Source organism: Musca vetustissima, unplaced genomic scaffold (genome assembly GCF_032173495.1).
Source record: "Musca vetustissima isolate MV318-11 ecotype Yass unplaced genomic scaffold, APGP_CSIRO_Mvet_v1 utg69955, whole genome shotgun sequence".
Lineage (NCBI taxonomy): Eukaryota > Metazoa > Arthropoda > Insecta > Diptera > Muscidae > Musca > Musca vetustissima.
In genome coordinates, this window is record NW_026884361.1 from 1 (window position 1) to 24,837 (window position 24,837).

Here is a 24,837-nt window from a genome sequence, read left to right on the forward strand (position 1 = left end):
CCAAAATAACCATCTCAAAGTTTTGGGTCACTATCTCTCAAAGTGACCCCCCAAAGTGTCATGCGACCTCGTGCCCATTAGCGTTCTAAGGTTTGCAGTCAGGGTCCCGACTATTAGAATGGAGCCTTGTTGATACCTGGGCCTCTCAACAAATTTATTCAAGCTTAGCTGCCAAGTCCTTGCCATGGTAAGAGACTATGCCATGGTTGATCTTAATCCCTCACCAACAGCACATTCTATGTAGCCGAATTTAAACTACGAATTGCAACAACAGTGATTACCACTACGGTGACAAACACGGTTGCGATCCTGAAGTCTCCTCCGAAGCAAGGTGCGTTCTCCCAGTTGATGACTAAGGATGTAAACCCTGGCGAGGTTAAGGACCCGCACTCAATCTCCATGGCCTGTTGTGATGCGGCAAGATTACTCAGGCAGTTGGCTGTTGAAGCGGATACTGAGACTCCCGTCCTTAAGATGGATGAATCACCAGTACCAGTAACAGCTAGACAAAGACAGAAGGTAGGCGACTGTCGAATCTCCAATTCATTCGAAAGTTCACAAGGAACTACCCCAATAGCGTTTTAGAGACTTCTTAATTAATCACCATTGGAGGAAAAAGACTGGGATGTTGAATGGTATCAGGAATAACTAATAACTAATGAGAATCAGAACGAGATTCTTGGCAGCATCGACTAGTGCTAAGAAAGGCAAGAGCGCGTAGATGGTTTAGAAGAGCCAAGTACAATTATAATAGTGCGATTATCTATATAATCAAATTCTAATAGAAACAAACTAATATAAACAAAAAAAAAACTATTTTTTTATTATTATTGACTAAAAATATTTTGAAAATCCTCGAACATTGAAATTCCCCTAAATATCATACGCAATAAAGTTGGCAACTCTATGCTCGTATAAAAAAGTACGCACACACAAAAAATTTATACAAAAATGGCGGGCAAATGACGCCACAAAACATAACGAACGAAAGAACAAAACAAGGGACCACCATCTGTCAGTTAAGCAGGCAGCAGTCAGGCCAAACCCCGACACAAAACCTAAGAAAACATAAAACAGCAGTGTACAGCATATATACATATACACAACTACAAAAACAACAAAAATAGTCATTACAAAACACACTCTTCTTCGTCGTCGTCGTCAATGTGATAATTATGCTGCTGTGTTGCGCCCATCAACGGATTGTTGTGTCAAAAGGAGGAAAAGAGAAAAAAGATAGGAAACGACGTACACACAACAACTAAATCATTTGGCGCGTAAAGGCATCATACACAATATACAACAACAGCAGCGGCCAAAAGAAAAACTAGGAAAACTGTATTTGATTCTAAGCAGTCGCCAGCCAAAGAGCATAGCATTTTTCCATGTTGTGTTTCACATGAAGTGGCTTACAACATGGAGGGCTGTACTAATGTTTGATTCTATTTCTTATGTGTTCAACTACTTACTTCTGCTGTTAAATATTCCAGAATGGCAGCAGAATAAACAGCGGCGGTGGCACCCACGCGTCCATGCGATGTTGTACGACTCTTCAGATGACGATGGATACGACCAACAGGGAACTAAAAAGAAAAAAACATTATTTTAATATTCAAAACTATTTAAAAATTACAAAATAAAAAAATGCAGGGAAACTTATCAAAACATTTAACCAAACCCCCATACACACACGCACACTGGCACAAAGTAAAATGGCGGGAAAATGTTTTTGATTTGTTTGCCTCGCATTTTGTTATTACAACGCGCGCGACTTTTCTTCTTACCTGTAAACCAGCGCGGGCCGAACGTGAAACAGCTTTGGCTTTTGCTTTTCCTGAATCTTTACCAGCTTTACCTCCAGCCTTTAAACAATAACAAACAAAATTATTATTAATACGACAATAAACACATCACATTTTCAAATTTTGAAAAGAAAACAACGTAGCAGGCAAACGCAGAAAATACCAAATACAAATCATTGTATTTATAGTCAAACGACGAACACTTCTACAAAAAAAAGTGAGGTTAAAAACGAATAACATTCGGCATTTGTCACAAATTTCATCATTTAAGGTATACAAAACATTATTTTTGGCATGTTTTACAGCAATAATTGCTATATTTTGTTTCGTTTTCGTAAAAATCACTTCATTCCGATCCATACTTCCACGCACGCACGCTCTCAAAACTCCCATCATCAACCAACCACCACAATTTTTTTAGTCCACCTTCAACACAAGCACAATTGTCCGTCCATTGACACACCGTGATATCTTCTATTTGTCTTCGATGCACGTATGTATTCTTTGCGTTTTGATGCTACGTTGTTTTTTTACGTTTTGTAGATTAGGAAATTACCATTTTTGATATTTGCTTTTTTGTTTATTTATATAGATTTAAACTGGAATGAATATATGTAGATATTTCTTCTATTTTTTCACAAGTCTTGCGAGTTATTTTCTTTTAGGGCACAAAACCTCCGAACGACACGAATTTCTTTTTACGAATGAGATGAGACGCTATTAGGAATTACTAAATCGACTTTTGACTAATCGATTAATCGACATAGATGGGTATACTGATTATCGAACATGTCAACTGAATATAAGATTTGTCAAATAAAAGAATTAAAACATGCATTTTAAATGAAAATAAACATATTTATGATTTGTTGTATTAATATATTGTATGCGAACATTTACACTGGGCATTTTTATTAATGGAAATTGTCATTTATTTGTCATATATACAAAGGGAATGATGACTTAAGCGGTGTACACACTAGCACTTTTGAGTGACAGCTTTTTTTATCGATTACTGACTGTCCAACAACCATGAATATTTTTGTTAATGTCAAACATTAGAGGCCACACTATCAAACAAGCAAAATTTGGGCAAGAGTGGCACTCAAAAGTGCTAGTGTGTAGACCGCTTTATGTTCGTTATTTATCAGGCAACCACCATGGTACAATTAAAAAAGGTAACAGCAAATCCCAGCTGATTTGATTCCAACGTAATACTAGTGTCAATATGCATTTGACAAATTATGTTTTTAAAAATCACCCAACAGGAAAATTGGGAACTTATTCAATTCGAAATTGTTCTTTATTAAATGTCCTCCCGTATTCAATTTACTCAATCTGCCTGCTGGGATCGTTTGAGGAAGCAAATCTTTCTTCAAGGAACAACTCGCTATTCCCAGCATTGGCATATGTGTTACACCTATATATGGCAATGGCTCAATTATAGTAAAGATGTGGAAGCGATAGAAATATAAATTTGATATATTTTCATTCATGTTTTTCAATTTTTATTTTGAGGATTCAAAAATATTTCATTTTCAAAATAAAAATAATTTAATGGTAATTTGTTTGTTTACATTTTTCTGTCAAAAGAGTTGACACTAGTAGAACTTACAACAACAAATGTCCATGTGGTTGTTGTATCGTTTGTTGTACAACAACACTTGCTGTTACCTTTTATTATTATACCATGGGCAACCACGATAACATTCATGGTTGTTGGACAGTCAGTAATGCCATGCTCTGACGGTCATCCGAACAACGTAGTTCGCTCTCAGAATTACGTACATGAATTAACCCGTTCATACAACACTATTCATAATTCATGTCATCAGAGTTTTTAATTTCAAACTTTTTGTTTCTTGTTTTACACCAAAAATATAACATATTTTAGTGAATTACATAGGGATCTAAATAGAAAAAATAATTCTCTTTCTCATGAATATAGTATGAATCCATATCTATTTACTTTTCATTCATGTTTTCCATTTTTTCTGAAAATGTTGTTGTTTTTAATACATTTTTATATTTTCTCAATTCAAATGTCACATATACAAATTTGGAGAATTTTTTGTTTGAGTTGCCCCACATTTGTTATTTGTTTTGTACGCTAATTAGAACCAAGGGAAAAGAAATGCATATTGCATTATATAGAAAACAAAATTTACATCCTGCTGCATATATAAAAACTCTACAATTGTTTACTTTTCATTCATGATTTTCAATTTTACTGAAAAAGTTTGAAAATTTCATAAATATTTTCAAACTGTCAAAATTAATTTATTTTCGATAAATACTCTCAATTGTTAGGGATGGGACAAATTTATTGGTTATTCAGAGAGTGATTCGAATTGAACAACGTACAAAAGTCGGTGTTCGCTCAGACAATTTTGTATGGGGAACTAAGTAATTACTTCATAATTAAGGGTCGAACAACGAATGAGAGAGCGAACAACGCTCGTCTGTACATGGCATAATCGATAAAAAAAGCTGTTTTTTTGATATAATAAAGAAAAAATTGGTTATCGTAGTAAAAACTAGTAGATTCTTCGTCATATCAAACTGACACTAGTGTTACATACAGGATTTATTCACGTACTGCAAGAATTTAAAATTTTTAAATTTTTTTTCGATATCATAAAGGAAATTTTGTTTTCTTAGTAAAAAGTAGTAGATTTTTGCAGTATGGGAACAGACAAATAATAACGATTTCCTATGTAATTGTTGAATTATATTTGTACTAATTTCTCATATGTTCGATGTGCAAATGTTCGAAATTTGAAGCGGTGTACACACTATCATTTTTGACTGTCAACTTTTTTATCGATTACTGACTGTCCAACAACCATAAATATTTTTGTGGTTGCCTGATGAATGACAAACATGTGAGGCCACACTATCAAACACCGCATGAAAGATAATCGAGACAAAAACAAAGGTTTTTGTTGTGATACATCACCTTATTATTGCCTCATGCCTTGCACAAAACGCTACTGCATTTTTGTTATCAAACATATGTGATTGTCTGCAATCGAATTTATCGATTAGTATATACAGTGGTTAAATTGTTCGTTAAATTTGTGTCAGCACTTATAGATTGAAATTATAACTAATGCAATAGCCATAACAATGCATAAATAGTCATAAAAATGAGTTAAGAAATTATGCAAAATAACATTACTACAATTTAACCGATTCGAATAAAATAACAAATAGTTAATATAAACATTGGCATCCCTACCTTCTATCATTGTTAAAGTGCTGCCAAATTTCCAAGAACTTAACGAATGCCAAAACAATTCCACACGAAATAGCAACAGAAGAGAAACATGTCAAAACAAGTTTAAATGCGAACAGCAAAAAACGGCAAGCGTCGATTTTTTTGCAAACAAAAAACAAAACTCCATAACGAAGCGCCGCATTGCATTTCGTATTTCATCACAGGGACTTAAACTTCTAAGGAACGGAAACGGAGAAAAGTGTTTTCAAAAAATATATAAGTGTTTTAAGAATATCCGATAATGCCGAAAGTTGCAACAAAAAAGGCTGCTGCAGCAGCTGGAGGCGCCAAAAAAGCCGCTGCAGGAGCCAAGAAATCGAAATTGTACAATATGCCGGAAAAAATAAAAGAGGGTACAATTTTAACCGATATGATGAAGGGTGAATGGAAAATAGGACCCTCAATTGGTACCGGCGGATTTGGTGAAATATATTCGGCCTGTAAGCCAGGAGAAAATAAATACGAATATGTGGTGAAATGTGTAAGGATATGACTTTTTTGTAGTTTTTTCTTCGAATTTCTTTTTATGTGAATTCACGATCATTCATTTCAGGAACCCCATGACAATGGACCCTTATTTGTAGAAATGCATTTCTATATGCGCAATGCCAAATTGGACGATGTACGCAGATTTCAGAAGGAACATGGTCTCAAAAGTTTTGGTATGCCCTATATGGTGGGGAATGGTTCGGCAGAAATAAATGGCCTTAAACATCGCTTCATTGTTATGCCTCGTTATGGTTCGGATGTGGCTAAACATTTCCTTAACAATGGCCGTCGACTGCCGGAGGGCACTTGCTATCGTTTGGCTCTACAAATGTTGGATGTTTATGAATTTATACATGGTGCCGGTTATGTTCATGCCGATTTAAAAGCCGCCAACATCTTGTTGGGCTATGGACCAAAACAACAACACCAAGCCTATTTAGTGGACTTTGGTTTGGCTTCACGTTTCACCACCAAGGACTTCAAACCCGATCCAAAGAAAATGCATAATGGCACAATTGAATACACATCCCGAGATGCTCACTTGGGTGTACCCACAATGAGAACCGATATGGAAATTCTGGGTTATAATTTAATTGAATGGTTGGGGGTGGAATTGCCATGGGTTAGGGATAAGTTATTGGCAAACCCCACAAAGGTACAAAAATCCAAAGAGGAATTTATGTCCAATATTTCAGAGAATCTCAAAAAAATATTTCCGTCGGCTGTGCCGGATGCTATAATGGATTATATGAAGTATATATCTAAAATGGAATACAATACCACACCGGATTATGAAAAATGTCGTAAAATTTTCCAAAATGCATTAAAGGCATTGAAAATTGCCAATACTGGTGATTTAGATTTTAAATTGAAATCTGGTGGAAGTAATGCGGAGGTGGCCTCAACAAGTAAAGCCAAGGCCAGTGGAGTAAAGACTAAGGGTAAAAAACCAGCTGTGGTGGAAATGGATGATTCTGAAGATGAAGTTATTGATGCTAGTGACGATGATGATGGCGATGTTATTTTCGATGCCAAGAGACCCATAAAGAAGGAACCAAAAGCCAATGCATTAAAAACAACAAAAGATAAATTAACACCCAAGATTACACCAAAACGAAATCCCAAATCGACACCAAAAGAAATTCTAAAAAGGTCACCCTTAAATTCATCACTGAAAAGAAAATCTTTAGATGTTTCAACATCACCCACTTCATCACCCTCACCCACAAAGCGGACAAAACTAAATGGTTCCATAAATAACTCGGCAAAAACTCGTAGTCGCCGTTCACCATTGAAAAGATCATCGCCCTCAGGTCACAACACATCATCGACGTCTTCACCCCGCCTAAGAAGTACTCCCATGAATGCCAAAACTAGTATTCGTATGTCACCAGCCATAACTATGTCCTCATCGAGATCGGGTAAAACCATAATTAACGATAGACTAACACCAAATAAAAAACCAACAAAAACATATGAATTTAATTTTGAATTAGATGTCAGTATGGATGCCAATGTCATTGTTAATGTGAAACGTAAAAAGAAGCCACTGCAACCGGCCACCGAGGAAAATGCCCCATCACTATCTACCTCATCGAGTAGTAAATCAACACCATTGGCTAAGACGAACAGCAGTTCAACACCAGTGACTAGAGTTAATGTACGTAAAGTCGGCGGAGGGGATGAGAGTCCTCGGACACCGGCTGTCACGGTTAAGAAGTCACGTAGAGTACATCGATCACCATCGTAAATGATGCGGAGTATTATCAAGGCGCATTTCTTGTATAACATTCCAAAATTCACTTTTCGAAATAATTGTAATATTTTTTTACTTTCTTACATTTATCGAAGCATTTTCTTTACTTTGTTCACTCTTGCTGGGGAAAAATCCGCCTTTGTTTTATATTGAAGATTTGTTATATCTTATATCTACTTTGTTAGTTTTTTGGAATCACAATCTATAACTTGATATACTGTTCGGAACACAAACATTATTTTACTTTTTATGGCATTTTTTTCTTTTGTATTTGTTGTATACGTTCATCATATGTTTAAAATAAAAAAAATGATATTCTTCAAAATTTCTTTTGGAGATATATGCTGATTTTATAAGATATGATTTGTTTTTCCGTTGAACGGTAAGGATATAGGGTAAACGCACCTAATTCCGGCATGTACCAATAGTCGGCATCTGTTTTATATAACTTCAAATAACTTAAAAAATCCTATAACTATATATGAAAAATACCTTGAATAATCTTCAATGACACTGCAATCTACCTCTGTATAAAATTTAATCGAGCTAATTTCATTTATTCAGTCAAAAATTTGCATTTTGTCAATGAGGTTTGTCAACACTAGCGATAATTCATGTTTCTTAAGAAAAAAGTAGTGTGCATGACGATTTCAAAAGACTTGTAACTATATTAAAATTATATTTTTTCACAAGGATCTTCTTCATAATTGTAAAGAACATAGAGGAGAATACTTTAGAATTTAAAATCATTAAAAAAATATTTTTAATAATAATATTTTTATCAATGCCGACCTTAGGAACAAAAAATTTTAAGGTTTTTCTTTAGTCGGCATATGGGTGAATAATAAGCACCTTTTCAATCAGTTTGGCTCAAAATGGGAAAAAATGTTAAATAAGTCCTCTAAATAACGATTATCTTATAAAAAACTAGTTTTGAGTGTTTTCTATAATAGAAGACACGATTTTAATCTCAAATACTTTTAACCTCTGAAATGCCTTATTTAGCCATGCCGAGAATTGGATAACAGGTTCCCAATGTCGGCACCATGTTTTAAAATTGTAATATTTTAATAAATAATATTATTTTATATAACTTTTTCAATACAACACTGATGGAAACGTCCCAAAGTAATAATTTATTTTTTAAAATAGCAGAAAAATCAATTAAATATATAATTTTTGTTTAACTAAAATGTGACATGCCGACTATTGGAACATAACATGCCGACAATTAGAAAAATGTGCCGACTATTGGCACATAGGCACTATTTTACATAATTATTAATATCTACTTTAATACAAGTTAATTAAACAAATTTGTATTCCATCGGGGAGTAAACAAAATTTCGAAACAGATGAACCTAAATACAATGCCGTGGAAAAGATGCACTTGGAATGGTGAAACGTTTAAAAAGCGAAAATTCTTAAAGTGCCGACTATTGGTGCACTTACCCTATATCAAGAACATCTGTGAGAAATTTTGTCAAACATAATCCTTTAATACTCCTATGCCTACCCGTTCGAAAAACTCGGATTGGCACAGGAGTTTTGAATGGGGTTAGAAATGGAGTGTAAGTTCGATGCACCAAAAGATAAATAAAATATTCTATACCTGCTACCATTTCCACTGGAAGAACGAATAGAGCCCATCTTCAAAATAGATCAAAGACTCAGAAAAATTTAAAGCAATTAAACAAGTGTCAGTAGGTGCTGCCGACATATGTATACCCCGGCCTGTGGTTTTCGTATGTCTATGGAATTACCACACACTAGTTTTATACTCTCCACCATAGTATGGAGGGTATATTAATTTTGCCATTCCGTTTGTTACTCATCGAAATATTTATTTCCGACACTAAAAAGTATATATATGTATATATTCCTGATCAGGGTAAAATTCTCAGACGATCTAGCCATGTCCGTCTGTTGTAATCACGCCATATTCTGAAGGAATTGGGATAGATAGGGTCTGTTGTCTGCAGGCAGGTTAAGTTCGAAGATGGGCTATATCTGTCCACGTTTAGGGATAGCCCCCATATAAAGGTACCACCCAATTTTCGATATTTTTTCGAATTCGCTGAAATTTGGTACAATGGGTTCTTAAATTTCTCCACTAAAAATTATAAATATAGGTCCATTTTTTCGGGTAGCCCCCATATAACGGTACCCCCCCCCCCCCATTTACGGTACCGAATTTCTACACTAAAAATATAAGACACCCTCAATTTTTGGTATTTTGGGGTTCTTGAGCGCGTTTTTCACCCGAATTCGCTGTAATATGGTATTTTGTAGTCGCATGTGGTAACAAATCTTCCTACCAAAAATTATAAATGTTCGCCCCCCTTTTAGGGGTAGTTCCCATATCGGCCAGCATTTAGGCATCTCCCCCATATAATTATACCTTCTTAAGGAAAGAATTGAGACACAAAACAAAAACATTGGGTTCGAAATTGACATGTCGGCCATTAATATTTTCATTTCAAGTATCTGTCAGTATACCTATGGTGGAGGATATCCAAAGTTCGGCTTGACCGAACTTAACGCTTTTTCACTTGTTATTATTCGATTTATATAACGTATATGTTTTTATCAAATAGTTCACCATCTGTAAAGAGGTACCAGAAGAGGTTAATTTATAGGCAATATGCCGTTATAAAAGATATCTAATAAGGGGCAGAATTTTTCCATTGGGACTTTTGAATGAGTCTTTGTAACCCATTGGTCTTGTAAATGGTGTCGACTGTAATTATAAATCGCATATTTTCAATACACACATATATAAATAAATATTTTATTCCAAAATATTTTATAAAAAAAAAACAACTTGGTGGCAATTGTATTCCTTAATTCTATCAAAAATGCCAGTCAAATGGTATATGTTTCACATACAAAATGCTTTCACCAAAATATTTCTTCCAATTCCTTACAATCATTTAATTTATTTACTCGATTTCCGTTTACTCTCATGATGATGCTTCGAAGACGATGATTTATTTTTACTGGATGATGACGATGATGAGGAGGAATGTTTTTTGGACGATGATGAAGAAGACGATGAACTGGGGGCATTGAGTGATGACGATGATACTTTACAATTGCTAGGCACAGCAGAAGATCGCTCTTCTTTGCTGTGACTTTTTGAAGAACTTTTTCCCGTAGCAGTAGCGGTGGCTTGTTCCATTTTATAAAATGGAGAAGAGGAATTCGAAGATGACGAGGAGCGTGAAGATGTTGCTGATGATTTGGATTTAATCGATGCCACGGAGGTTGCAATTAGCGGCATAGGTTCATCGGGTATAACAACCACTTGGCTGCTAGTTTTACTGGAGGTGGGTTTAGTTGCACAATTATCACAAACCCAATTGTGGCCTTGATCTTCAGATGCTTCTTCGTCTGTTATGGGAGGTTTGTGGCATTCCTGGTGGTAAAGGGCTCCGCAACGTGAACATTCAATTAGACGATTTGTGGCCGTGAACATCATTTCGCCACAGACACAACAATTTAAATCACCAAATTCTTTTAGATTGGCCTCATCCTCCGCCGTGGTTGAAAGCATACCACCACCACCGGCACCTACACCGCTAACTGCATCATCTGAATCGGCAATAGTATCCGGAGAATCGGATATTGTTTTGGCCGGTGAATTAACAAGATTAATAACTTCCTCCGCTTCAACAGGTTGTGGGGGTGGTGTTACTGCTCGGCCGGGGAAGTTAGCCTCATCTTCCAGTTGTTTTTTACTCATGTTATTTGTTAGGGTCTTGTCCGCTCCATAACGTTTTTTGATCTCCTCGTCAAGTAATAATCGTAACTCTGCTGCCGAACTGCCATGTGAAGATTGTAGAAGGGTGACAGCCTTCTTTAGAAGCGTTTCAATTTCCGTTGTAGATGACATTACATCTAAAAATCCAATATAAATAGGTAGCAATTTAAATAATACTCGGCAAAATCTTAAATCTAAGAAGAAATTGAACTGTAGCGTTGTGTAGTTCACGAATGAATTCAATTGAACGTTTCACAAATGAACCGCAGAACTAGGTGATAAGAAAACGCTAAAGTATTTATCACGAAATGATGCAGTCAGCTGTTAAAAGTGTAGTCAATGTCATAAAAGTGAGGCAATGAGCTTGTAGCAACCAACGCATGTTCATTCGAATCTGTTCCGACCGAAGCCAAAACCTAATCAAAGCCCTTTGGCATTGAAGAAGGATGAGGGCCACGGAAGAAGAGCAACCTGCTGCAGGGAAACCATAGTTGGGAAGATTAACATTGAAAAGACCAAGGTCCGATCAGGTGAAAAGTCAGCAAATCGTAATGAAACAGCAACTCGACAAATGGTTCCAGATAATCAACGACTAACCATCATCGGCAAGACCGATCCTGGTGGATGGTGCGAGTCATTGGTTGATATTTGCCAGCCATCTGGAAACCACTTTTCTAAAGGACGAAGGTGACCATTGTCTGGAAAACCATTTATAAGGACAAATTCATAAACTGGAAATAAGAAGCCTAATAGTGCGCTATTTGCGATAAGATGAGAATCAGGAACAAGGTCCTCAAGTCGCTTACCGGCAGCTCTTGGGATTCTGATAAAGTGACCTTGTTGACCTCCTAAAAAGCAAAAGGTCAATGGGTAGTAAGCTATGCGGCGCCAGTGTGGTTCGTGAAAGTAAGCGATACGTAGAGGAAGAACATTCAAACCTGTCAGAATGCCGCCCTGAGAACTGCGACAGGTGCCTCCTTACGACGCCAGTGACCATTTACATATGAGGAGGCAATGGTCTTACCCGCACATCGTCAGAACTGGATGTTGTCATCCATGCCATCAGCTTGTGGATAGAATTCCCCCACCCAGGCATGTAAGTAGAGACCTACATGATCTAGAGAGGGAGAGGTCCAACGGTTCAAAAGAGAACCCCTAGATCAACAGGCTTATCGAGCAGGAATTAGAAGCATTCAAACGGAAGCAGTGACCCAGGTAATGGACCAATACCATGTGAATGCAGTACTTGGAATCCACCCACCACCTATAGCAGCAGAAGAACGCCAGCTGCGAGATTGGTTTTAGCCCAATTAAGATCAGGATGGTGCAGCCGCCTCAATTCGTATTGAGGCCGAATTGACACCGCGGCACCAAACACATGCCCTGCGTGTGGACTTGGACCTCACGATACGCTGCATCTTTTTAACTGCTCTGCTAAACCCACTCATCTGTGTCCGGAATCTCTTTGGACGTAGCCGTTACATATTGCAATATTGCGGAAAATACAACAAAAATGTAGACAGTTGCTACAACAACAATCGACTCAAGCATCTCAGAATTCAGACTCCGATGTCTTTAAGATCGCTAAGATTTCAGCCTGAAATACTCTAAAGTCCTTAACTAACCTGTATGTATACCCAATACTTTTCACTAGACGCCAGTTCCAGTGCCTTCTTTCATCTCGGAATCGCCTGTATAAAAATATGTCTGTTTTACAGCTTTAGAGCAATACGTGATTCACCATAGTATTATACAACCAGGGTATAATGCCAATGAAATTCGTGTATGAATCAACTGTATAAGCTCCGAAATGGTGGACGGGAACTTATTGGCAATCAATAGCACCGTTAAAATAAAATTGACATAGCAACGGCGAGACACTCCGCCATGAGAGGTTTTTGAAATTTTATTTATTTTAAAATATATATGTACATTTAATATTTATTTGCTGGGTATACCAAGACCTGTACCTATATTTTCCGTTACCATTATGTAACATCTTGAAGATCTATCCGGATTTAAGCAATCCTGATCTAATCAACTTTATGAGGTCTCCGACAAATTATGCCAACGCTTTGAACCATTTTCTCCTGTCAACATTTTAACACATTCTCAAGAAAAACCGCTAAATTGACATCACCGAATGTAAACAAACCCTTTTGGCCTTGCCAGTTTCCAGTTACATTAGAAGCGATAAAGCTTTTCAGAGCTCATTGATAAAAAAATTAAAAGATCAGCATAAACAATTATTACAAATTATTAAAATATATATAAACATACAAAATACAAATATATATTTAAAAATCCATGAATTTATTTTCATAAAAACTCATTTTACACTTAGCCACCCTTGCCGTCGCTACAAAGCTGCAACGCGTATAATGCTTTGCGTATAAGATAACATAAACACCTGAGTCAATTCAGTTCAGTATGTTCGTGAGTTTCCAATTGCGCGGATTGCAGTTGGATGCGTCTCCCAATTTATGTTACTGCATTTACCATAATTTGTTGTTAGTGTTTTGTGGTCAAACAAATTTAATATACGCCAAAAAAATAAATGATATTGATAATCGGAAAGTGTAAAATAGAAGCTTAACAACAACAAAAAATATCGCATTTTATGAGATATCGGGACGTGAGTGTGTGTGTAGTGTGATTAATAACAAAAAAAAATTACCGGCAATATAACAAAGGTATTGTTTACCCATACACCTCAAATTCGTAATCGTAGAATAAAATAACAATCGTTTAGTTAAAAGTCAATAAAGTGAAGTGTTAAAGAAAAAAAGAAAAGAATTGTTAACAAACAAAAACGTCGCAACAAACAACCCCGTCTATCCATTTAAACCTCCCTCTCTCCGCACATGCAAGTGGAGTTAACACAAAGCAAAGTGAACTGAAGTTCGTTCTAACAAGTAAACGTACATATTACGAAGTTTAGCGGTGGTTTGTTGTTGTTTTGGAAATAAGCTGGAACAACAACAACAGCAAAAAACAAAACAATATGATGATGATGCCTATTCGTATGTCGCCAATCTGGTGCCTTCTATTCTTCCTCTTTGGTTGCCTACAATTCAAGGTCAATTACGCAGCCAGTGATGACACCAAACAAGCAGATCCTTTGGTAAGTAAAGAAAGAAAAACAATTATTTACAATTTGCAGGAGAAAGTAAACAAATTCAAGAATCCAATTCGTTTCCATGTTTTCTTAACCTTTTTACACTTGGTTGTTATTCTGTTTTCGCAAAAGGGGGTGGAAAATTTTTTATGATGACACATTTCATTTGAGAAGTTTTTAATTACATTTTATTAAATATTTTAAAAATTTTGTAGTTTTCCTATAAAGAAATTCATGATGCATCCTGTCCATTCAGGCTTTTATTTTGCCAGTGTTTTTTTTGTTTTGTGGAGTCTATTTTTACCGCTAATATTGTGGTTTGTTTTTGTTTTGAGCTAGTCATATGTTTTTGACTTTTCGCTTTAACTCTTATACTGAGAGTAAATATTCGTAATGAATGTAGAAGAGAGTGAAATTCCTCTTTACAATTTTAGTAATGTTATTTTAGCGTTTTTTATAACATCGTAAAATCTAATTGGAATGTCTCAAGTGGCTGCCAGCCTGGAATTGTAATATTTGGCATAATGAGATGTATTTTTGGAAAATATTTTAGACGAATCCTACGATGATACTAAATTTATTTTTGCACATACCTATACGGTTTTCTGAGCACGGACCGGGAAATAGTGGGCAGGATAATGGAAACATACAAGAAGCCACAAGGTCACTGAGGACCTTTTGAGGGAGCCTTCAATAAATCAGACCATTTTATGGCCTTCTTTAAATTTATGGGTTCTACTCCATTTATATTAATTTTGCACAGGACACTGTGACATCTTGGTGTAATTAATGAAAGAGTAGACGAATTAGCTAGACAAGGATCTCAATCCACAGATCTAGCAATGGATGACTCAATCAAACCACCCATATGTCATCTTTATCGGACTTTGAGGCGTTCTTCGACGAAAGAGCCTATGAACTTTGTCACAACGAACCTAGGTGCAATGTGTCAAGATCTATTTGGCTGACACTATCTATCAAAAAGACACTCACTGTTGAACCTGAGCAAAGCTGAAATAAGTGTAATGACAGGAATCATTACTTGTCATTGCAATATCAGGCCTTTACTAGTAAATGGGATCATGATGTTACTGATTATTGTAGACACTGCGTTGACGAGGAGGAGACGGAGACAATTGAGCATCTCTTGTGTCACTGTCCAGTCCTGGCTTACAGGCGGCACAGCCTAGTGGTTGCTCATTTTCCACCGAGTCTTAGAGTCTTCTCAACAACGGAAACTGCTCTAATCTACAGCATAATTGGAAACCTAAAGTGGTTGGGAAAGTGCTACCTTTACACGTAATATATCTTTTGTCCGATCTCTATAGCCATCGATACTATTTCAAACTTACCTTCTTACATTTTCTTGTAAGCTTCTCATCTCTCTGTATCCCTTCTCTCCCCTATATATATATCCTTATCTCTCGTCTTATCTCTTTTCTTTTCGTGGATGATCACAATGGACCTGACGGTCTCAGGTCCAAACCTAACCTATAGATAGAAAACCGTTGTAAAATCTTTTGTAGAGAAAAGTTCCTTGGGAGGCGACGGTGGAATCTATTTTGTAGAGAGAAAACTCTTTGGTGGTCTTCTATGAAGTGGTGATGCTGGTATTCTATAGAAAAATTTTTTTGAAGAAATTGAGATAATTCTTGGGACAGAGAACATCACAATCTGAGAAAATAATTAACTTGATAGCATAAATTTGGAAGGGTGTCAACAAACAGAAGAGACTTCAGAAGACCCTTGATTTTAAGGGTTGAATTAAACGAAGAAAGGTGGAAAGGCTTTTATAGGTGGCAGAACCCGATTCGTTGTAAGTCTTTCACAGAAAGCATAAATCTGTGAGGATAGGGCAGCCCACACAAGGTTTTATTTCAGGCGAATGTAATGTTTGACATGAACCAAACCTTGCACAACCTATTATCTTTACCAAGCCTAGATCAAGTCCAAAGCGTTAAAATGTCCAATATTTATAAATCCAATATAAGTCGAATGGAATGTACAATTTGAACCAAACTTTGCACTACCTGTTAACCCCACCAAGCCTAGATCTTGTCCGAAGATGGGACCCATTGGTCCGCTTCTTCTGGTACCTCCCGCACAAATCTAAATATTCAATATCTATAAATCAAATATCAGTCGAATGGAATGTCCGATTTGAATCAAGAGGGCCCGTCGGCCCTCTCCTTCTGGTACATCCCCAACAAAGATTCAATATTGTCTATAAAGACTCCTATCAGCGAGTTTTTTAGGGAGTATACTCTCCACTCTTTTATTTTGTTTGGGAGTTGTACCTCTTGTTGAAGAAAAAGAGTGTGAGTCAAAATGTTCGTGGACAAATAAATTTGGTTGTTTGGTTATTTGTGTGTGTGTAGTACCAATTTTTTTTTGATATAAAGATTCCCTTTAGCTCGTCTATAAAGACCCCCTTTGCTCTTCTATAAATACTCTTTTCAGCTCGTCTGTAAAGACTCCCTTCAGCTCGTCTAAAAAGACTCCTTTCAGCTTCTATAAAACTCTTTTCAGCCCTGTCCATAAGACTCTATAAAAACTCCCTTCAGCTCGTCTAAAAAGACTCCTTTCAGCTTGTCTAAAAAGACCCCCTTCGCTCGTCTATAAATACTCTTTTCAGCTCGTCTGTAAAGTCTCCTTTCAGCTCACCTATAAAGACTCCCCTCAGCTCGCCTATAAAAACTACCTTCAGCTCGTCTAAAAAGACTCCTTTCAGCTTGTCTAAAAAGACTCCCTTCAGCTCGTCTATAGAAAACTCCCTTCAGCTCGTCTATAGAAAACTCCCTTCAGCTCGTCTATAAAGACTCCCTTCAACTCCTCTATAAAGACTACCTTCAACTCGTCTATAAAGACTCCATTCAACTCGTCTATAAAGACTCCATTCAACTCGTCTATAAAGACTCCCTTCAACTCGTCTATAAAGACTCCCTTCAACTCGTCTATAAAGACTCCCTTCAACTCGTCTATAAAGACTCCCTTCAACTCGTCTATAAAGACTCCCTTCCGCTCGTCTATAGAGACTCCCTTCCGCTCGTCTATAGAGACTCCCTTCAGCTCGTCTATAAAGACTCCCTTCAGCTCGTCTATAAAGACTCCTCGTCCATAATGACTCAGCTCAGCTCGTCTATAAATAAGATTCCCTTCAGCTCACTTATAAAGTCTGCCTATAAAGAAGCTCGTCATAAAGAATCCCATCAGCTTGTCTAAATAGTCTCTCTTCACATAAAGACCCCCTTCGCTCGTCTATAAATACTCTTTTCAGCTCGTCTGTAAAGACTCCCTTCAGCTCACCTATAAAGACTCCCCTCAGCTCGCCTATAAAGATTCCCTTCAGCTCGTCTGTAAAGAATCCCATCAGCTTGTCTAAATAGTCTCTCTTCACTTCGTCCATAAAGACTGCCTTCGGCTTGTCTATAAAAACTCCCTTCAGTTCGTCTATAAAGACTCCCTTCAGCTCGTCTATAAAGACTCCCTTCAGCTCGTCTATAAAGACCCCCTTCGCTCGTCTATAAATACTCCCTTCAGCTCGTCCATAAAGACTCGCCTTTAAAGACTCCCTTCAGCTCGTCTATAAAGACCCCTTTCGCTCGTCTATAAATACTCCTTTCAGCTCGTCTATAAATACTCCTTTCAGCTCGTCTATAAAGACTCCCTTCAGCTCGTCTAAAAAGACTCCTTTCGCTCGTCTATAAATACTCCTTTCAGCTCGACTGTAAAGACTCCCTTTAGTTCACCTATAAAGACTCTCCTCAGCTCGCCTTTAAAGACTCCCTTCATCTCGTCTATAAAGACTCCCATCAGCTTGTCTAAATAGTCTCTCTTCACTTCGTCCATAAAGACTGCCTTCGGCTCGTCTATAAAAACTCGCTTCATCTCGTCTAAAATGACTCCTTTCAGCTTGTCTAAGAAGACTCCATTCAGTTCGTCTAAAAAGACTCCTTTCAGCTTGTCTAAAAAGACTCCCTTCATAGAAGACTCCCTTCAGCTCGTCTATAGAAATCTTCCTTCAGCTCGTCTATAAAGACTCCCTTCAGCTCGTCTATAAAGACTCCCTTCAGCTCGTCTATAAAGACTCCCTTCAGCTCGTCTACAAAGACTCCCTTCAGCTCGTCTATAGAAGACTACCTTCAGCTCGTCTATAGAAGACTCCCTTCAGCTCGTCTATAGAAAACTCCCTTTAGCTCGTCTATAAAGGCTTCCTTCAGCTCGTCTATAAAGACTCCCTTCATCTCGTCTATAAAGAACCCCTTCGCTCGTCTATAAATACTCCTTTCAGCTCGTCTATAAATACTCCTTTCAGCTCGTCCATAATGACTCCCATCAGCTCGCCTATAAAGACTCCCCTCAGCTCGCCTATAAAGACTCCCTTCAACTCGTCTATAAAGACTCCCATCAGCTTGTCTAAATAGTCTCTCTTCCTTCACTTCGTCCATAACGACTGCCTTCGGCTCGTCTATAAAAACTCCCTTCAGCTCGTCTAAAAAAACAACAATTGCAATAATCTTTAACTATATCATTATCATCGTTGTTTGATTCAAAAATTTTTATTAATACTTTTTTTTTGTAATTATTTTCAGACATTTTCAACAAATGAGTGTTTCCTCACCGAACCTGTCTATGGTCATCTATTCAATTTTACGAATTTGCAAACAGATTTTGCCCATTGGACTCGCGGTGAATATGGCGATACCTTTGAATTTAATATTTGTGGAAATTTAACGAGAACCTGTAATGGACGTACAGATGTTGCGGCATGTTTAAAGAAGGCCGATAAAAAGGAGTACGTCTTGGGTAGGTAGTTTATTTTATATATATGATCAACATTTAACTAATTCGTTATATTTTTTTAACTAGGCACCCATCATCTATTGGAATATCACAATGGTAAAATGTACTTTACATTTTCGAATGGTGAAAAATGTCCCAATTCATCGGATAATTATAAATTGCATGTGTACTTGGGATGTGATTATACATTGGATAAGGATCAGTCACGTGTTACATCATATGTAAGACAAAAATAAAAAAGTAACTTAGGATGTTCTATTAAACAAGTTTCTTTTTTAGTCATCCAATGCCTGCTCCTTTTACATAACATTCGAAACACCCTTGGCCTGTTTACCCGAACCAGAAAATGTTAAGGGCAATGACTGTAGTGTACGAGATCCCAAAACTGGTCATATGTTTAATCTGATGCCACTTAGTGATAGTAATTATAGGTATTTCTAAAAAAGTTTAAATGTATTTGTATATGCGATTTTAATTACTTTTATTTTCAATTATTTTAGGATAAGCGATCGTCAGGGAAATGCATTTATTATAAATGTCTGCAAACCCGTATTGTATAGCGAAAATGCTATGTGTCCGGCCGAGAGTAGTGTGTGCTTTCAAAAACCCCATGCCAATTATAAAGAGAAGTATGGAAATGTGTTTAATTTTTTAAATGGAATTTTGAATAATATTTATCGTTTTATATTTTTAGATTCTTCAACTATGGTACAGCCCAACCCAGACCAACAATTGAAAATAATAATCTTGTAATTCGTCACACATCGCCAACACCATGCAATGGTGCCACAAATTATTCATCTGTTTTAAATTTCTACTGCGATAAGGATGTTAAGGTGTGTATAACAAGCAAGGAAGTGAAACATAAATTTAAAAACAAATCGGTTAAAATAAGATCTAATGTCTAATGTTTGTCAACTAAGAGTGTTAACATTCGCAGCCACTCCAATTGAAAACAATTGGTCCGACTGAGAAGTAAAATAGCAAGATCGTCAGCTAGAAAAATACCCTTTGGGTAACTTTGGGCCTTCCTTTAAGGGTCACCTGACTTAATTTCTTTTAAACGATTGACAAGATTTCACAGATTTCTGCAATAAGAGTTTCACAGAGTTTCGGATAAAGTGATCAGAACATTTGAAACAACGCAACCAACCTGGTTACAACATTGAAAATTGTTGCCAATGTTTAAATCACTCTCGACCCTTTGAAGGAATGAATATAGAATGGTCCAAGACGTAGTGATCGAGACCTAATTTACGAAGGAAGATGCTGCACAAGCCATCAAACAAAGTGTTGTGTCAATAGACACAAAAAAAGTTGACTGTCAGACACCACTAGCAAGATCATCAGTTTGATATATGAAATATATAATCTGATATGGAAATATAATCCATATATAATTAGGGGTAATAAGGGACCGATCTGTTGTGGAAACGACAATTGATTGTTGTTGAAACAGCCAATATTTGGCTTAAAAAAACGCCAACTTTCTCTGCGCAAAATATAGAGCTACCAATTTCCTTAGCTGGCGTCATGGCTTTTGGTTGTTTTTGTTGTAACAGGTTGGCTGTTGATGAAAGTTCTTTTCTGAAAATATTGATAGAAATCGGAAGAAGGAATATACATTAATTAATTATTATGAAATGAGATTTGAAGAGGGTAGGTGGAGAAATTGTGCCATCTCTATTGGATTTAGTCATTAGTCTTTAGGCAACAGACTTGTATTCTCGGACGGACACTTGAATAGATGGTGTGTGTCGTGAGGCTTTGTTGGCAGGAGGGGCGCCTGTTTAGGTTTCCGCTCTCGATACGAGTTGAGAACATTGCTGTATCCCAGGAGGATGTTGTTGTAGGACTTTATTGCATCTGTAGACATTTATGGCTTCGGAGACCGCCAGTTGATGCACGGATTTCATCGCGTTCGGTATCGACAATCTGTTGACGTTCGATGGAATGACGTCTTGGATGTCATCACGATAGCGCCTGAAGTCCTGGCCGATGTGTCGCGGAGGTGGTTCTGTCATCACTGTGTGATGGTTGGGATGACTCGGCAGATAGCATGCCAGCAGAAACTGTCTAGTAAACAATACATTATGTTGCTTGACTGACAGCATCCTGGTCTCCTCATGATGGTGATCGACGCTCGTCATCTGGACACATCCGGTTGTAATTCTGAGTGCATTCTTTTGAGTTGTCTCCATTGTGTGTGACTAAGGAAAGAAGTCCAGACTGGGGCAGCATAATAACGTTTCATTATCCTTATCCCAGAAGGTGCCAGACAAAGCTTTCACAACTTTTTTCCTGGCTTTTACCTTCTGGTTGATGTAATTGGAATGCGAGGAGAAATGCCATAATTTATTATGGACTTTGAATTTTTACAGCATTTACTCCACAATTGCTTCCGCAACATTATACAAATGTGTAAAATACATTGTGGGGTCTACGCTAGGTCAGTGGTATGCACGATCCGCGATGTCAGATTCAGTCGTAACCCACCTTTATAGTGTTTGCTTTATGGCTAAAATTAATAGAAAATCAGTAAACAAAATACAAAAATCGGACGGGGCCGACTTGAGTACATACAAGAGATTATCATGTGTACAATATTCTGTCGATAGAAAAAGATGGAACCAGACTTAATTATATATGCGATCTGAATAGATTACAATCATTTGTTAATATTTGGACATTACTATTAAGCACATTACAAATTTAAATAAATTTTAAATATATTTATTTTTTTGTTGAATTCTGTTCATTTATATATTTTTGTTTATAATAAAATAATCTAATTTTTATTAATTTGTAATTTCAGAATGCACATCCAGTACTAATGGGTTTCAAAGATTGTGTTTATACATTTACGTTTGCAACACCATTGGCCTGCCAGGAATTACCATCATGTACCGTTGTTGCCCATGATAATGAAATGTAAGTCTACACCTCAATAATATTATCAGAAATGCTCTTGGTATTTCCAATTCTTAAAAGATAATTCATAATGCAATCGTAACTATGTCTTGGTTCAGCATTTGGCCGATCTTGTATTTTGAAACATTTTAATATTCAATTTCACCATTAATATTATACACACTGAATGATCGAAGAGTTTTATAAAATTTTATATTACACAATTACTTTTCATTTTTAATTGTGTTGTTCCTTTATTTATTATTCGTTTACATTTTAACTTCCGTTATTTAATTTTCCTTTATTCATTATTTTTTCTTTTTGTAGCATCGATATGAGTCCATTGCGTAACTCAAAGTTTACACTGGAACAAGATAATCAGAGCTATGTACTATCGATATGTTCAGCAACCGGTGAGCCGTGTATGGAAACAGATGGTGAGTAAAATATTTTTAATAATTTAATTATTTCTTGAATTTACATTCATACAACGTTGAGTTTAAAGGGAATCGATTAAACAAAAAGAGATAAAAATTGAGAAAAAAGTACAAGCCAATTTGTATAAATGGGAGAATTTCCTTTCTTATATGCAAAGTTACAAATCTTCAATATATGGCACGTTCAGCTGTCAGTCGCTTGAAAATCGTTCAAATTTAAAAATAGAGAATAGAGGGGGTCCCCCCAAATATGACAGCCGCTTATTAACATTCCGACATTGGTTTAAACGTTGCCTACAATTACATTTTTTTGCAATAAATTTGGTATAGTTTCAGTGGACCGAGCCCCATTTTTCTTTTGTATTCGCGGTTGTCTTCATGAGTTAGGTCTCACACTCTTGGACATATAGGGATCGTATGGCGAAACTCAAAATTCTCCACAATGACTAGTCTATGCAATCATATCTTTATCCCTGTCAATGCATTCTATGACGGAAGACCAAATTTCATTCCTTAGTTCCAGAAAGTTATTACCTTCTAAACGTGAACTTCTTCGTAGTCAGTACAGTAATGTCCCTCTAATTATTTTAAATTTTGATATATCAGTCCATGTTTTGGTATAGGCCTTATATGAAGCTACTTTCCTATTGTCGGTATTTTGAAGGTTTTAGAGAGGTTATATTTTGGAGTTCCCGAGAAATACTTCCTGGCAGATTTTTTTCAATATTGGTTTATTTTTTGCTACCCTGCAAACAGTAGCAACACCCAATACGTTAGAAAATTATCGGGAGAAAAGGATAGAGGAGGAAAGAATAAAGAAAGAACAAGAAAAACGTGAGCAAAGAGTCATAGTCAGGAGTCAGAATGAAGTTCGGAAATGCTACCAACAAGTAAAATATCAAACCGAAGGCTTTGGTGCAGGCACATCCTCCTGTTGACATATACAGACAGCGTGTTTAGGATCTGGAAGTAGCATTTTGCAAAGCTTTAGGTATCAAATAGTAAGGGTGAAGAAAATACCCCAGAACCAATAAGAGATGACGGTATAGATTGTATACCACCTAACCTATATGAGGTCAGAGTAGTAATTAATCGGATAATGAATAATAAAGCAGCAGGACACGACGGATTACCAACTAAACTAGGGCCGGTGGTCAGACGCTGATCAGGAGCATGCACCAACAGATTAGTACAATTTGGAACCTCAACAATGATTAGAATCTCAGCATCCTGTGTTTCCGTGCACAAACATGGCGACAGGAAGATATGTGACAATTAAAGAGGAATTAGTCGTCTTCCCATCGCATATAAAATGCTATCCAGTGTGCTGTGTGAACGACTGAAGCCAAGGGGTCAAACATTGTGAGCGGTAACAGCCAATTTTGAAACAAATGAGATGGAGTCTCCCAAAGTGGGAATGAGAGTAAATGTCGAGAAGAACAACCTCAGCTTTGAGGTAGTCAACGATTTTTTATACCTCGGTACCGCCATTAATAAAACTACTGATATCAGGTCTGAAATTCGGAGTAGGATAGTGTTGGTCAACAGATGCTACTATGGTCTGAGAAAGCAATTTAGGAATAAGGCCACCTCTCGCCCGACCAAATTCACATAAGATGCTGATGAAGCTGAAGCATGGTTACTTGCGCAGGCAGATGAGGTAGCTTTTGGAGTGTTTGAGAGAAAAAAATCTCCGGAAGATCTATGGGCCGATCTCCGTCAACGGTCAGTCGTATCGCGCTGCAGCGACTACGTTGGCTAGCCCATGTTGTGAGAATGGATGAAGATCCCACAGCTCAAAAGGCATATAAAAGCGAACCAAGTGATGGTTCACTCTGAAGGGATTCCCCACATTTCGGAAAATGGTCTTTCAAATCGGAGGCACAAAACCGACGTGCTTGGACATCTTTTTTAAGCTCGGCTTATGGAACAACCGTTCTGTCAGATCAGGCAGATTGGCAAGGAAAGTATCAATGTGTCAGTCCGAGGATTTCAATCAGTTGTTCAATTCAATCCCCTAATCCTCCCTCTTGCGAATGTGTTAGCTACAAATTGAATTTCTTCAGGACATAAACTACAACATCCAACCAACAACCTTCATTAGCAATATTCAAATAAATGTCGAAACAACGGCAATAACATAATTTTAACCATTGTTTTCCTTTCTTGAAATCTCCTGTCCCTAATCCTTGGACAACAACATGTGGATATGTTATGTGTGTGGTGAAATCTACATCGATAACAACGGTTTATGTTCAAATTTTATCTGGCTGTTGTTCTAAAACAACTTTTCTTTGCATGCACAGGCAATTTTATTTTTATTACTTTATTCGTTTTTTTCTCGAAGTAAATTGATTTTATTATGGGGGGTCAGGAACCGAGAACTGATGATGGGTAACATTTTATTCTAAGGGTTTTGCCGCTACTTTTTCCATTAGCCAGATTTTCAGTTTTTTTCTTCTCCTTCAATTTTCTCAAT

At 36.9% G+C, this 24,837-nt stretch overlaps 3 protein-coding genes and 1 long non-coding RNA gene across 4 annotated transcripts in view; 2 read left to right on the forward strand and 2 right to left on the reverse strand.

Moving 5' to 3' along the window:
• Positions 1-1,484: 1,484 nt before the first annotated feature.
• LOC133331328 (uncharacterized) lies at positions 1,485-1,885 on the reverse strand. Its single transcript, XR_009754379.1, has 2 exons — positions 1,785-1,885; positions 1,485-1,583 (listed from the first exon to the last, which is right to left on the reverse strand). It is a non-coding gene; the product is annotated as an uncharacterized LOC133331328 (long non-coding RNA).
• A 3,438-nt stretch (positions 1,886-5,323) lies between these two features.
• On the forward strand, positions 5,324-7,321 carry LOC133331327 (nucleosomal histone kinase 1). The gene is made up of 2 exons (XM_061539726.1): positions 5,324-5,563; positions 5,636-7,321. The coding sequence occupies exons 1-2, from the start codon at positions 5,324-5,326 to the stop codon at positions 7,319-7,321; spliced, it is 1,926 nt and encodes a 641-aa protein (XP_061395710.1).
• Positions 7,322-10,265: 2,944 nt separating this feature from the next.
• Positions 10,266-11,222, reverse strand: LOC133331329 (integrator complex subunit 12). Its single transcript, XM_061539727.1, has one exon. It carries the CDS (start codon positions 11,220-11,222, stop codon positions 10,266-10,268), a length of 957 nt encoding a protein of 318 aa, XP_061395711.1.
• Positions 11,223-14,094: 2,872 nt separating this feature from the next.
• The window catches only part of LOC133331330 (cation-independent mannose-6-phosphate receptor), an 81,913-nt gene continuing 71,170 nt past the window's right edge, over positions 14,095-24,837 (forward strand). The window contains exons 1-8 of the mRNA XM_061539728.1: positions 14,095-14,214; positions 18,801-19,014; positions 19,078-19,232; positions 19,291-19,442; positions 19,512-19,640; positions 19,706-19,847; positions 21,827-21,942; positions 22,249-22,358. Coding sequence (XP_061395712.1) covers positions 14,095-14,214; positions 18,801-19,014; positions 19,078-19,232; positions 19,291-19,442; positions 19,512-19,640; positions 19,706-19,847; positions 21,827-21,942; positions 22,249-22,358 — 1,138 coding nt within the window. The remainder of the gene's footprint in view (positions 14,215-18,800; positions 19,015-19,077; positions 19,233-19,290; positions 19,443-19,511; positions 19,641-19,705; positions 19,848-21,826; positions 21,943-22,248; positions 22,359-24,837) is intronic.